At 44.4% G+C, this 13930-nt stretch overlaps 1 protein-coding gene across 4 annotated transcripts in view; it reads right to left on the bottom strand.

The window, feature by feature from the left end:
• The window catches only part of TP53BP2 (tumor protein p53 binding protein 2), a 50925-nt gene that overhangs the window by 24848 nt on the left and 12147 nt on the right, over positions 1–13930 (bottom strand). For 2 of the 4 annotated variants that reach the window (XM_066237569.1, XM_066237578.1), the window contains exons 2-3: positions 6810–6957; positions 3231–3344 (exon numbers count right to left, since the gene is read on the bottom strand). In XM_066237569.1, the coding sequence (XP_066093666.1) occupies positions 3231–3344; positions 6810–6957 (262 nt within the window). Of the gene's footprint in view, positions 1–3230; positions 3345–6809; positions 6958–9086; positions 9219–9518; positions 9597–13930 lie in introns of those variants that run through there. The other 2 variants (XM_066237570.1, XM_066237573.1) reach the window with 2 other exon arrangements.

Genomic DNA, 13930 nt, shown 5'->3' with positions numbered 1-13930 from the left:
CAGGAATAGTTTCATTGAAAGAATTAAGTGAATATTAATCCATCCCTGTGCCAGTAACAGTGTTTTGTAACATATATGGGAAGGAGGCAACTGAGAATAGAACAAGTGCTGTCTTGAATACTTGACTTATTGATGACATTTTGTGGTAATGAAGTACTTCCCTATTTATTTAAGTAAAAAAACTTCCATTTTCTTAATCTGGAAACATAACTAACTAGAAAACACTGTATTCTGCTTTTTTTGGCTAAAAGTAATGTTTCAAACCAAAATATATGGGTCTCGCAGTATCACTTAATGCACCGTAAGGGGGAAATAGTCTTAATTTAAACTGATACATTATAAGAAACAAATAGTGTATCAACAGAGAGAATTTTTTTAAATACATGAAATTTTAACTTATATTTGCACTTCCAGAAATTAGAAGAATTATTAAATTATCTCAAGAAATTTTAGATTAGAATGTCTTTGGAATCAAATGTCCACTGTGTATACCTTGAGGCTTAGCACAAATTCTCATACGAATAAATACAATATCCTCAGAGCCAGGTATTATACTTATACCTAACTCTAACATGTTAGCTTTACTTTAAAAACACTGTTCTATTCTCTGACAAAAGCGCTCCCGTAATCTGTCACAATATCTCTGCAAGAAAAGCCAATCTACCCTTCAAGAAAACTGCTTTCTTTGCCACCTGAAAGAGAGCACATGGCTGGCTTCCCCTCGGCAGGTCCACCTACATACACCATTAGAGGCCAAAGCAGGAGCTTTAAAAGTAAATTCACAAAAAAAAAAAACCAAAAAAGTAAATTCACATCCATTCTGGGCCCAAGGTCCTCGCAGAACTGGAGAAAGAGCACGGTGGCAGTCTCCTAAGTCCGTATTCTAGATGTCTTCACCAGAATGGTTAATGATACGGTACGCAGGCACACTGACAAGCAACCCTGTTTTACCCCAATTTAAACACTATGTGGCAGTGGTGTTTTTTGGTGATGATGTGCAAACAGCTCCTTTATCTTCAGATGTTTCTCACCTTACAGACACGCTGAAACTGCACATGGCACTACTGAGAGGCTCTTCAATAATTCACCCAGGGCTACAACGGGAAGACATCTGAACTGGCAGTTGAACGGGCAAAATTCAACTCATTTATTAGAGGAGGGTGCAAGCAGCAATGAAAATAAGGAACAAACTTAAAATGAGATGCAGATACCAATTTGAAACTACAAAAAAAGTAGGCTTGGGGGGGAAAAACCACCACAGGCACCAGTCACACTGAAAGGACGTCAGCCAGCCTGGTTCAGGTGATTCAAGTTCCACTCCTGGTTCTGCCTCTAGGTGTGTGGGCTCTGACAAGTCATTTAACCCCAGAGTATCAGCATTTCTCATCTGTAGAGTGGAAGAGATCGGACAAGTCAACTATGGAGTCCCCCCCAGTCTACATTTAATAATTTCTAATTGTTGGGTACCATACGGATATTTGGTTTTTTGTTTGTTTCTTCCTTTCTAGATGAGAGGAGGAGAGCTAGAGAGACAGAGTCTTGCATGCGCCCCAACCAGGATCCACCCGGCAACCCCCATGTGGGACTGATGCTCTGCCCATCTGGAGCCATGCTTACAACCAAGCTATTTTTAGCGCCTGAGGCGAAGGCTCCACAGAGCCATCCTCAGCGCCCACAGTCAACATGCTATACTCAATAGAGCCACAGCTGCAGGAGGGGAAGAGAGAGAGAAAGAAAAGTGAGAGGGGGAGAGATGGATAAGCAGATGGGTGCTTCTCCTGTGTGTCCTGACCGGGAATCAAACCCGGGACATCCACACATCAGGCTGATGTTTTACCACTGAGCCAACCGGCCAGGGCTTGGACATTTTTTTGAAAGTGATAAAATTGAGATTGTTTAACATCCAATAATTAACCTGTTATCTACATTCTTACTTCCAAGAATTATATATGGAAGCCACAAACACTCATCGTTCCATTTGAGAAATTCCAATATTTTCAGAAATACCTCATCGTCCACCTCAACCAGTAGCTTTCCCCCATGAGCAGAGCTACCCACAGATCTCAGATCTTAAAGTGCTTCTTCTCCATCTTGCGAGACCTCCAGGGTCCCAGGGATGGCTTTGTCCTCAATGTCTAGACATGCTTTCAGCCCATGATTTCTCCATTATCATGTATGGCCTTCTCCCGTCTCCTCAGTGTCATCTATTAACTCTGGTCATAACCCTCATCACTAGATGTTGACCATCTGACTCCCGCGTTCTCTCCACTCCGAGTCCCGCCTTCATTCCTGATGGCTTTCCCACCCAAAAGCTGGGCTCTTGGCTCTGTGGCCTCTTTGTCCCCCTCTAATCCAGGCTCCTCTCACGACCAACCTGAAACCACATCACCCAGCAGCCCTCCCCACCTCTGAACCTTACATTCACACCTTCTACTTTCTGACCACAATCCTCTCACCACACCCCTTCATTAATCTCAGACTTGTCACTCTGACCATCAGCCCTTTCCCCTCCTATCTGTACTTCTTCCTCATCCAACTCAGATGTTATCTTGCCAATACCCTCTTTGTCTCTGTCCCACTGACCTGCCACTGGACTGGTCTAGCTTAACCACAACCTTGGGTCAATTCAACTACCTCCCCTCGTCCCTACAATCCTTGGGGCTGGAGAACCGTCACACACGGCCTCACGGCCTCCACGCTCTCTCATGGAGGTCAGCCAGCCTCCACAGTGTCTGGCCACCTACGTTCCCTGTGGGGCTCTCTCCTATTCTTCACAGCAGACACCATGTCCAATATCACTCAGATGAGTGCCTCCCACTTCAGAGAAAACATGTTTGCTGAAGAGAAGCTCCTTGTCTTGCTCCCACAGACACGTGCACCGACTTCACCCGCAACAGCTTCCCTTCTGTTCCATCACTACGGGAAAGCTCCCTCCCCTGCCTGCGACAATCTCTCTGCCAGGGCTGAGGGACACCCACTGGGCATTCCCTTCCTTCATGGATTGCAACCTCCTCCCCTCCTGCATGAAAAACTGCCATAGAATTTCCCCATCTTCAAACAAAATAAAACAAGTAAAACCATCCCCATGTCTGCCCTAGAGTCAGGTCTTAGGAGTGGTCTCTCCTCACTGTTTCCACTTACCTCTCATTCACCCTCAAGTGACCTTGGGCCATTCCAATGCAAGCAATCACAGTTCAGATCTTTGTTATGACTCACAGAATGCTACCTACCCATGTCCCTGCCAGGGGGGTGTTCGTGACGCAGGAAGAACCGCACATCATTCCTCTGACTTCCAAATCTTTGCAGAACATCAAACATTCGCTCGTTATCTGCAACTGGACGTTCTAGAAAGATAGATAAGACACGTCACGTCTCTCCCTCGTGCAAATCATGCACTGGGAATGTAGGAAATGCTCAGCATCTTAGAGCATTTGTTTTCACTAAAGGAACCCTCAGAAAATGGAGTATCACTGATTTCCCACACATGTAACCAGTGTCACACCAGGTGGAGAACTGGAAAAGACACTGGATCTGGGCCCGCAGGAAGGAGCTCGAGACGCCTGTCCCATGGGCCCCCCACTGGCCATCCACCTGCCACTTAACCCCACAGGTTTCAAAAGTCCCCATCGCTTGTCACCTACAACACAGGACGGTCTTGGAGGGCCATCCCTCTAAATCTACTGGTTCTAGGATCCTCTAAAACATAAACCAAAAAATGTTTAAACTTTCTAAATAGCCTAGTCTTATGATCTACTGCTATATTTTCAATTATAATTTTTAAAACTATGCTAAAAAATTAGATGTATCCATTTTCAAACAAAAGGCTATTTACTGTACTGAAAATACACTCATTTGGCCCCTCCAGTGAAACCTCCCTTTGTCAGAACTTTTCTAGAGACAAAATACCCTAATAGAGGGCAACTTCAGAAGAAACAATGTATCTTGCACTCCCCTCAAAATATCTTCCAGTCTCAAGGGACCTGGACATAAAAATCAAACATACTATTTGAGAATTGCAACTGCTTAAAATCAAAAACTTCATTTTTAATGTAAGATGGTTGAAATGGCCTAAGAAAACTCAACTTACTCGTCAGTAATCAAAGACACGACTCTAAGTGCTGTAAAGGAGAAGCACAGGCAGACGAGGGAGCGGTCGGCATCCAGCAGCCAGTTTTGTGAACTGACTCCAAACTTAACCAGTCTAGTTGCAACAAAGTGGTTCTATTTACAGTAACACACAGAATTGACACAGACTTCCTTTCTACTATAAAACACAGAAATTCTAAGACCCTCAACCCAAAAGGGAGCATCCACAGATGAGTAGACAATCCCTCAAAAGAAACTGAGTAGAGGCCTGACGTGGCGGTGGAACCGTGGATAGAGCATCAAACTGAGATGCAGAGGACCCAGGTTTGAAACCCCAAGGTTTCTGGCTTGAGCGTGAGCTCATCCAGCTTGAGCGTGGGCTCACCAGTTTGAGTACGGGGTCACTGGCTTGAGCATGGGATCATAGACATGACTCCATTGTCGCTGGCATGAGCCCAAAAGTTGCTGGGTTGAGCCTAAGGTCACTGGCTTGAGCAAGGGGTCACTTGCTCTGCTGTAGCCCCCTGGTCAAAGCACATAGGAGAAAGTAATCAATGAACAACTAAGGTGCCTCAACAAAGAATTGATGCTTCTCATCTCTCTCCCTTCCTGTCTGTCTGTCCCTATCTGTCCTTCTCTCTGTCTCTGTCACACACAAAAAAAACTGAGTAGAACCTCTACCTCCTCACCACACACACACACACAAAAACATACACACATACACACAATGTTTATTTCAGAAAAAAATAAAACCCCCAGATTCCAGAAATAAAGAGAGCTCAAAGGAACTGAAGCAACTCCAAGTCCCTGCTGGGTGAGACCATCTATCTATCTATCTATCTATCTATCCATCTATCTCAGAAGGACACAAACCTTCCTGTAAGGCCTCGGAGCTGCGGCCGATGACGACAGCAGGTCAGGCTGGGGCCTGCACATGGTGAAATACACTGCAAAGGTCGCCAAGGGCCCCTCTCCCACACCATGCTCCAACCACACCTATCCCCTGGTCACATCATCCGTGCCTCCGCAACTTTGAACACGCCACTCCTCATACTGACAATCATCCCCAGCACGCTTTCCGCCTTCTGCACGTGGAGCAGGTCCATTCGTTACTGCACTCATCACACTGTTAATAAATGTCTGCTGAAACCTGCTCTCGATGAAGGCAGGGAGCTTTTATCTCTACCCCTCCCAAGAGAGCACGGCTCCAAGCCCGAAATAGGGATCCAAGAAATGTTCTCTACACAAACAGTTCAGTGGGTAGTAAGGAAAGGGAGATGGCAAATAAAAATCTTTTAAAAAGATTGTCAGTGGAAAAAAAATAAGAAACCCAAAAAGCTAACAAAATCAAAATAACACATTTACTACTTTTAAAATGGGGACACTTTAGACAAGTTATAGAAAAAGGGGGGGGGGGGTAAGACATAATTATTATTACTAGAGCTAGTATTAAATGTACCGGGGCTCTGCTAAGTATTCTTTCCTGGAATCCTCACACAATCAATTACTATCCCAGTTCTATAGATAAAACTTAGAAGATCACAGAAACTGAGTAGCTTGCCTTCAATTACAAAGCTAGTCAATGACAAACTTTTGATACCCAAGACCTCACTCTTAATCATGCCATACAAACAACCCTCAAATTAATTATGAATTCACTGCAACCGTTCAAAATCACAACAGACTTTTTCATGGTGCCTTTCAAAGTAATTCCAGAATATATCCAAAAAAGAAAATAGACCAGCACAGTTCACGTATATTTTGAAAAAGCTGAAGAATTAAATAAGCACTTGCCTTACAGATGCCCAACATATTATAAAACTACAGTAATTAAAACTGCTTCTGTTCTAAAGCAGAAGAATAAGAGGAACTGGCTAAAGTTTAGAGAAACAACACCTCATATGAGACAGAACACAGGATGTGAAGTGACATGTCGTATTAGTAAGTTAGAAAACTGCTCAGCAAGGCACCTTAGGAAGATTCACTATTCACTTAGAAAGTTAAATCCCTAATTCACACTTGCCACAAAAATTAACAAGGAGGGGGAGGCGAGAAAAGGGAAGGGGGAGAATGGGAAGGGAAGGAAAGGAAAAGTCCTAAAACTTTTGGCAATGAAATATCAGAAGAACATGTTTACAGTCTTGGAATAAGGAAAAATTTTCCCACAAATAGGAGGGAGGTCAACAATAGAGTAATTTTGTTTGTTTGTTTGTTTTAATGCCTACATTAAAAGGCAAAAGCCAAAGTAAACCTGGGCAAAGGTCATGAAAACAATTCTTAAAAAGTGGAATCCCAAAGGGCCAATTAATACATTTTAAATGGGTAGTACCAGCTTCGCAAAAATTAACATATTATTGTATCAATTGTTGAGGAGGGATACTTTTAGAAATAACTGGAAGGGCTGTGAACTTTTAGCTGGCCTCTGTTGAGGGCAATCTGGTAATACAAAGCCTCAGCATACAAAAGTACTTATGAACACCATACCAGAAGCTTCCACAGCTGCCTGCCCTTTTGACCTTTCCTACTGTGGTATCTTCACGGTATTGTAGAAAAAAAGAGCAGAAAAGACTTTGTATGCCACAACAAGGCTGACTGAGAGCACTGTCCCCTGGCGGGCATGCTCTTCTAATTTCTCTGTGGATGTACATGCATGTCACCCACGTCCAAAACCAGTGACAATGAGAGACACGTAACCAAAGCCCAGGGTGGCCTGGCCCCCGTACCTGTGCCACACCACACTTCAGCCAAATGGCAGTCGCTCTCGCCGGGCTCTTTGCACAGGTCCACTACATCTCGGCATATGGTTTCTGGGGTGACTGGGACTTCAGTGAAGTGCTGCTCATTGTTGCTGAGATACACTGTAAGAAACATCTGGAAACCAAAAGAGAAAACACAACAGTTAGCGGCACTGTCCACACAGGCACTGCCCACTCTTTGTTCACCTTCAACTCCTTTCCCCAGAGTCTCAGTCAAGTGCAAATGTGCAACGGAATAGCCTGGCTGACCCTAGCCCAACTGAGGGGAGGGACCTGGCGCTCCGCCGACCGAATTCCCTCCCTGCCCCCTCCCTGCCCCATCCAGGGCAGGGCCCAGACCCTGGGGGGGCCTGGAAAGCCAGTCAGAGCAGTTCACAGGAAAGGTCAAATTAAGTCATTCTCTGACATCGTATTTATGTGATTCGACTACCGAATACTTATCTAGCTCTTAGTATGTGGTGAGCTCAAACCACGTACAGGTCCTTCCTACCAATCCTGCAGAGGTGGTCCAGGATACCATATACATACAGTTTCGCACTGCCTTCTTTTGGAAGGATACATTTGAACATAATGTGTACTTCTGAAGGTGAGAATGGGAAACACTACAGAACGTGGAGGGAAATCTAATATATATTTATAGTATGTGCATATATTACCTATTCAAAAAACTTTATTTTTAAACCTAAAATGTTTTAATCAAGTTATATACCTTCTTTAAAGCATGTCTTCATCAACCAGGTATAAATAGAAATGATCAGCTGCTATGCGACAATATAGCTGACCTATTTATAGATAAACATTCATACTCGCAGAGATGATTTAAATCTAACGCTCATTAACAATCTTTTTCCCTGTAAAAATAGACACTGTATCTTAAAAACACTGCTACTAAAGAATTCAAGTTTTCATACCTATTAAATTACAAAAAGAAAAAAAAAAGTTGTTGTTAATTCCCAGTGCTGAAGAAATGGAGTAAAACGGCCAACTGTTGCTGGCGATGCCCGTCAGTAAACCCCACAGTCCCTTCAACTCAGTGAGAACCTGCTTGGCACAGATCATTGTGCATCAGGGCAGAACAACCAATCATTTGAAAGAGTAATCCCACTGTGAGACCTTATCCCGTAAAAATCATTTTGATCAAATAACGAGAATGCAAAGCTTTAGAACATAAGAGGATGGGCCAGTATGGTTCATTCTGTAAAAACAATTTCTGAGACTGGCAAAGCTCGGGGAAAGCTTGGGTTTTAAGGCTATACAAACCAGAATGAGTGAGATGTGCCCTGTGGTCACAACATAAGAACACCCTACAACAGTCACACAATTTCTTCCCTGTCCAGCTTACACTTCTCTGCCCATTACCCCAGAACTGAGGGAGCTGCATTAGGCTCTTCTTTGTAAAGAAGGCAGCATCTGTTTAGGAATTGTGTTGGAAACCAGCTAAGACAACAGGCTAGGTGTCTCAAAGATGTCAGAGTAGAAGGAGATGTGCACAAGAGAAAGGAGGGGCCAGGCTCAGCCCTGGAAGCTTTCTGGCTCCTCCTTGCAATAAAACTGTCTTTTCTTAAGGGAATCTAAGTCTCCACTTCTTGCAAACAAAGTTCTTAATCCCCATAAATGTGTACAACATAGAAAGTAACCCAGAAAACTAGAAAGCATAGAAGATATAACCCATCACAATGAGAAAGTAATCCAGAAAAGTTACAACAGTTGATTCTGTTGAAACAATAAATAAAATGAATGGGGGTGGGGGGGGGGGGGGTATTGTCCTGTGTTTACCAGTATGAGGCCAGAACCTTTCCAGCCAATGATGTCATGTTTTGCACATTCTGATACATAGTTCTAGGCCTACGTAAAGACCCCTAGTTCTGGGCCTCCACTTGGCCAACAAGGCAGCACTTTAAAACTGTTACACAAAAATTGTAAGGCATTAAGAAAAAATAAGGAAGATTAACTAAGCTCACAGAATTTCACCTGCTGCTATAGCAAAATATACAGCATAATCAATGACAGAGACAAATCATTCATACTTTAGTGTGCAAGAGTACATCTTTCCTCCATATGCCCCACTCACAACAAAACTTTCTTTGAAGTTGAACACTTGGGAGATTAGTAATTGTTTTTACAGTAAATATGAGACTTAGAGGTGTTTACTAAATACAGAAATATTTAATATACAGTCTGCCTACTGAACACACTGTATCAACAAATAAAAAGCTATCATTACATAAGATGATAGCACCTTACCTTGTCAATGTCATCTTTCAGAGTGCATTCACACGCATCATCTCAGAAACTTACAGCAACTCTCTGGTGGAACAGGTATTATTTTCTCTTTATATATTTTTCAAAAAAGGACTCAGAGAAGCGATCTACTTGGCTACTAAAGGGGAGGGTCAGGTTACAACTATCTTCTTCTGGCCCATCCTCTACCCTTTAAGCTGCCCCTCACAGCAGAAAAATACGTACTAGGAAATGCTCCACTGACCCACAGCAACCCAACTTGAACAGATATCTGGTCTTTTACTTACTGGAAAACAACAGCTTTGTTTACTTAAAAGTATCATTACAAATAAGAAGGATGAGAGATATGTTCTGTTTAAGACTACTACTCCCTCCAAAAGCCCCAGAATTAATACTGGTATGAATGGCAATTATATGAGTAGACCCCATTTCTACCTGTCCTGTATGAAGATCAGCTCTGTGATCATTTTAGTAACTGTACTGAAGTCCTCAATGCTGGGCCAGCAATGTGACATTGCCGCAGATTCCCAGGCAGGAGATCTGGGTCCTAACCCCAGATTTGTTAATAATTAGTTAGACTAGCTTAGGGAAGTAATGTCACCTTCCTGAATCTCAGCCTCCTTATCTTCAAAATAAGAGTCTTTAAGTTCCCCAAGAGCCACCCTTTATTTTGGGTGTGTATTCGGTGTCAGAGTAAAAGCCAACCTCTTTATAACAGCCTACAAGTTGGATGTCAGCAATTCAGGCATGAAGTGAAGACCTGAATGAAGGCAGTGGCAATGAGTAAAGATTCAGTATGAAGGCCAGGATGTGGTGACTAATTGAGGGTGGGGGCTAAGGGGTATGTGGGAACTGAACAATTCAATGATTAATGAGAAAGTAAACTCAGGAAGAAAACCAGGTTGCTTTGTTTTGTGATTGTGATTGGTCAGGAAGGGAAGGGGAGGGGAGGGGGGACAGTTTGGTTTGGACCAGCTGCCTGACTCTGCCCACCCAAGACCTGTGCCTATTCCCTTGCCATCCCTCACCTCCTAACCCCCTGCACTCTCTGTTTCCTCAGCATCCTGCTGGCTGTTCCTCACATGCCAGGCAAGTTCCCCACTCGGAGCCCATGTTCTCGCTGGTCTTCAGTCTGCAATGCTCTTCCCTGCAGGCCACCAGAGCTGGCGCCCCGGCTCCTTTAGGTCTCTACTCAAATGTCACCATTTCAGTGAGACCTTCCGTGGCCACCCTTCCTAAAATTCCAACAGCAACCTCATACATGGGTGCGTGCACACACACTTCCCTGCTTTCTATCCCCTCTTGGCACACTCACTGACACGTTACATTTACTTAACTATTACATTTATTTAACTGGTTTTTATTATCCATCTCCCCTACCAGAACAGTCTAGTTTTAACCACGTCCACAGCACCATGAATGTGCCTCGTATGTAACAAGCAAACATAAGTGTTTCTGGTGAATAAATTCTGTAGCTGTTACTGCATGTTACAGACCTACCTCTGATTTATCGTCAGACACTTTCCATTCAGGCAATGTAAAGGGCACAGCATGGAGCACGGCTAGAGACAGAGAGGCCAGCATGTCCTGCCTGCCTCCTCAGCCTCTATCATGCCACGGTCACCCCACTTCCGTATCAACATTCTTCCATTCATTCCGTATTTACAGGCCTCTATTATACGGTCTATTTTATGACCTGAGTTCTAATGTAGAACTAATCTTTACTGAATAGCTAAGTCAGAACACAGCACAAAATTTGAGCGTCAGAGACTTGTGGGTGAGGACGCAGCCAGCCCCCAAGGAGGAGCCCCCAGGGAGGAAGTCACAGCAATAAATCCCCAGCCTGGCCCCTCAGCCTTACCTCCCATCCACTCCCCCCTGGACAAGCCCAACCAGTATGGGAGCGCGAACCGAACTCACGTCCTGGGGCACAGAGCAGGGTGGGGAAGGACGAGAGTGAATCGGAGGGCAAGCAGTCCCCCTCTGCACATGCACCCTCAGTGGGGTCAGAGCACTCCTGCACAATGAACTCGACAGAATGAGGACACAGCCCAGCTAATGTCCCGAGCAGAGGAAAGGCAAAAGGAAAGACCTCGAGGAAGGATCAAGTTGGTCACATCTGTGGGAGAGGAAGGTCACTATAGAGGGAACAAAGGAAAATGATTATAAAGACATTAATTCAAAGAGTCCAGATCATGCAAGACTTCACAGCCCCAGATCCTCAACTGTGCTGTGGACAGGACTGTTCATCACCGACGCTAGGCCCCAGCCGCAGTTTCTCATTCAGCCAATCAGGGTGGTTAACTCTTTTGCAGACCAGCACTGGGAGGTAAAAAACGAATGTGATCTGAGACAGACTGATGTTTCAGCAGAGAGGCACAAATTGATGGAAAGCATAAAAATAATCTACAGTAACCTTACTTCCAAAATGTCATCTTTTCCTGAGACTTAATATTTTTTAATACACCACAAAATATCCTATTTCAAGAAAAGAGAGATGACTTCATTCGCTTCTGCCCCACACAGAAGCAGCCCAGTGGTTTCCCTAGAGGCACCTCCCCCTGGAAACTGCTGTGAGAAACTTGACTCTTCTCTCTGACTCAAGCTACAAATGTGGTCCTGGGAACTTCTGAGCGAAATTATTCCCATCATAAAGAGTGCGGCAATAATCAGGTCAAAACAACACCTCAGCCTGTACAGATTACAGGATACTAGGAGGACAGTTATAGCTGGGTATCTGGAAACGCTCACAACATCTAGCAACCGGGCAGAGGGCTTCTCTTCCCGTGTTAGACATGTGCTGCAGTTCAGCCCTTCTCAGTGACCCTGACACATCGACTTCCTTCCAACTTATAAACCAGAAACTTCATTTTCTTCTAGTATAAACTGCAGGAGAAGAGATCAACCAATAAATCATAGCCTGACCAGGTGGTGGCACACTGGATACAGTGTCAGATTGGGATGTGCAGGACCCAGGTTCGAAATACCAAGGTCACCGGCTTGAGCGCGGGCTCATCTGGTTCGAGCAAGGCACACCAGCCTGGACCCAAAGTCGCTGGCTCAAGCAAGGGGTCACTCAGTCTGCTGTAGCCCCCTGGTCAAGACACATATAAGAAAGCAATCAATGAGAAACTAAGGTGCCACAATGAAGAACAGATGCTTCTCATCTCTCTCCCTTCCTGTCTGTCTGTCCCTATCTGTCCCTCTGTCTCTGTCACCAAAAATAAATAAATAAATAAATCATGGAGTAAACTGAAGGATACAACAGAAAGATCATAAAAGATAATATAGCCCTGGCCGGTTGGCTCAGCGGTAGAGCGTCGGCCTAGCGTGCGGAGGACCCGGGTTAGATTCCCGGCCAGGGCACATAGGAGAAGCGCCCATTTGCTTCTCCACCCCTCCGCCGCGCCTTCCTCTCTGTCTCTCTCTTCCCCTCCCGCAGCCAAGGCTCCATTGGAGCAGAGATGGCCCGGGCACTGGGGATGGCTCTGTGGCCTCTGCCCCAGGCGCTAGAGTGGCTCTGGTCGCAACATGGCGACACCCAGGAGGGTCGCAACATGGCGACGCCCAGGATGGGCAGAGCATCGCCCCCTGGTGGGCAGAGCGTCGCCCCCTGGTGGGCGTGCCGGGTGGATCCCGGTCGGGCGCATGCGGGAGTCTGTCTGACTGTCTCTCCCTGTTTCCAGCTTCAGAAAAATGCAAAAAAAAAAAAAAAAAAAGAAAGAAAGAAATAATTGAAATAAATAAAAACTCTAGATGCCTGAAGATTTTCACTCCAGTGTTAGATCTATGAAGAGTAAGACAGAAAACAATGCCCAGCCATGGAAAAGTAAGTTAAAATACATCTGCTGAAAGGGCTCTGACCCAGCTACCAACTGCTGCAAGCATAGTGTTAGAAAAATAGGAAAATAAAGGTACAGCACAGAATAAGAAGTTGTAGATTACAACCATTTAAAATATATGTCCATATGAACTGATTTGTATAAAACACACAAATGAAATCAGTGGCATCAGGAAAGATGTCACTTAAATTTTTAAAATCTCAACATTAACACATTTTTACAATAACTTAAATTTGAAAATATACTTGACATTATATATAAACTGAGAGGTCCTGGCCGGTTGGCTCAGCAGCAGAGCGTCCGCCTGGCATGTGGAAGTCCCGGTTCAATTCCCGGTCAGGGCACACAGGAGAAGCGCCCTGCTTCTCCACTCCTCCCCTTCTCCTTTCTCTCTATCTCTTCTCCTCCCTCAGCCAAAGCTCTATTGGAGCAAAGTTGGCCCAGGCGCTGAGGATGGCTCCATGGCCTTCGCCTCAGGTGCTAGAGTAGCTCTTGTTGCAACAGAGCAACGCCCCAGATGGGCAGAGCATCGCCCCCTGGTGGGTGTGCCGGGTGGATCCCGGTCAGGCGCATGCGGGAGTCTGTCTGACTGCCTCCCCATTTCCAACTTCAGAAAAATACCCCCCAAAAAATTATATATATATATATATATAAATACATACATACACACACACATGTAAACTGAGAAAATATATAAAAGAATGTGGAAATGTGTCATAAAAAATGGTCAAAGTGATTATTTGTTTCTGCTTCTTCAAGTGCTCAATCAGAAGAAAAAGAGGATGCTGGAAAAGATATAAAACTATTTGTACAAAGTTGAGCCAAGCAACCTCCACAAACTGCACAGTGATTCATGCCCAAGTCTTGTCCCAATGAAGACTTGCCCTTCCAAAAACCCAAAGTCACAGACCATTATCATTTAAAAAGAATGGGTCACAGATTTTTTTTTTTACCAGTTCCATTTTTACAGTACATATGTTCCTTGGAACTATAATGTTAGGCTAT

This window comes from Saccopteryx bilineata, chromosome 1, assembly GCF_036850765.1.
Source record: "Saccopteryx bilineata isolate mSacBil1 chromosome 1, mSacBil1_pri_phased_curated, whole genome shotgun sequence".
NCBI classification, from domain to species: domain Eukaryota; kingdom Metazoa; phylum Chordata; class Mammalia; order Chiroptera; family Emballonuridae; genus Saccopteryx; species Saccopteryx bilineata.
Note: the sequence above shows the minus strand (reverse complement) of the source record. Positions and strands in the feature narration are given on the sequence as shown.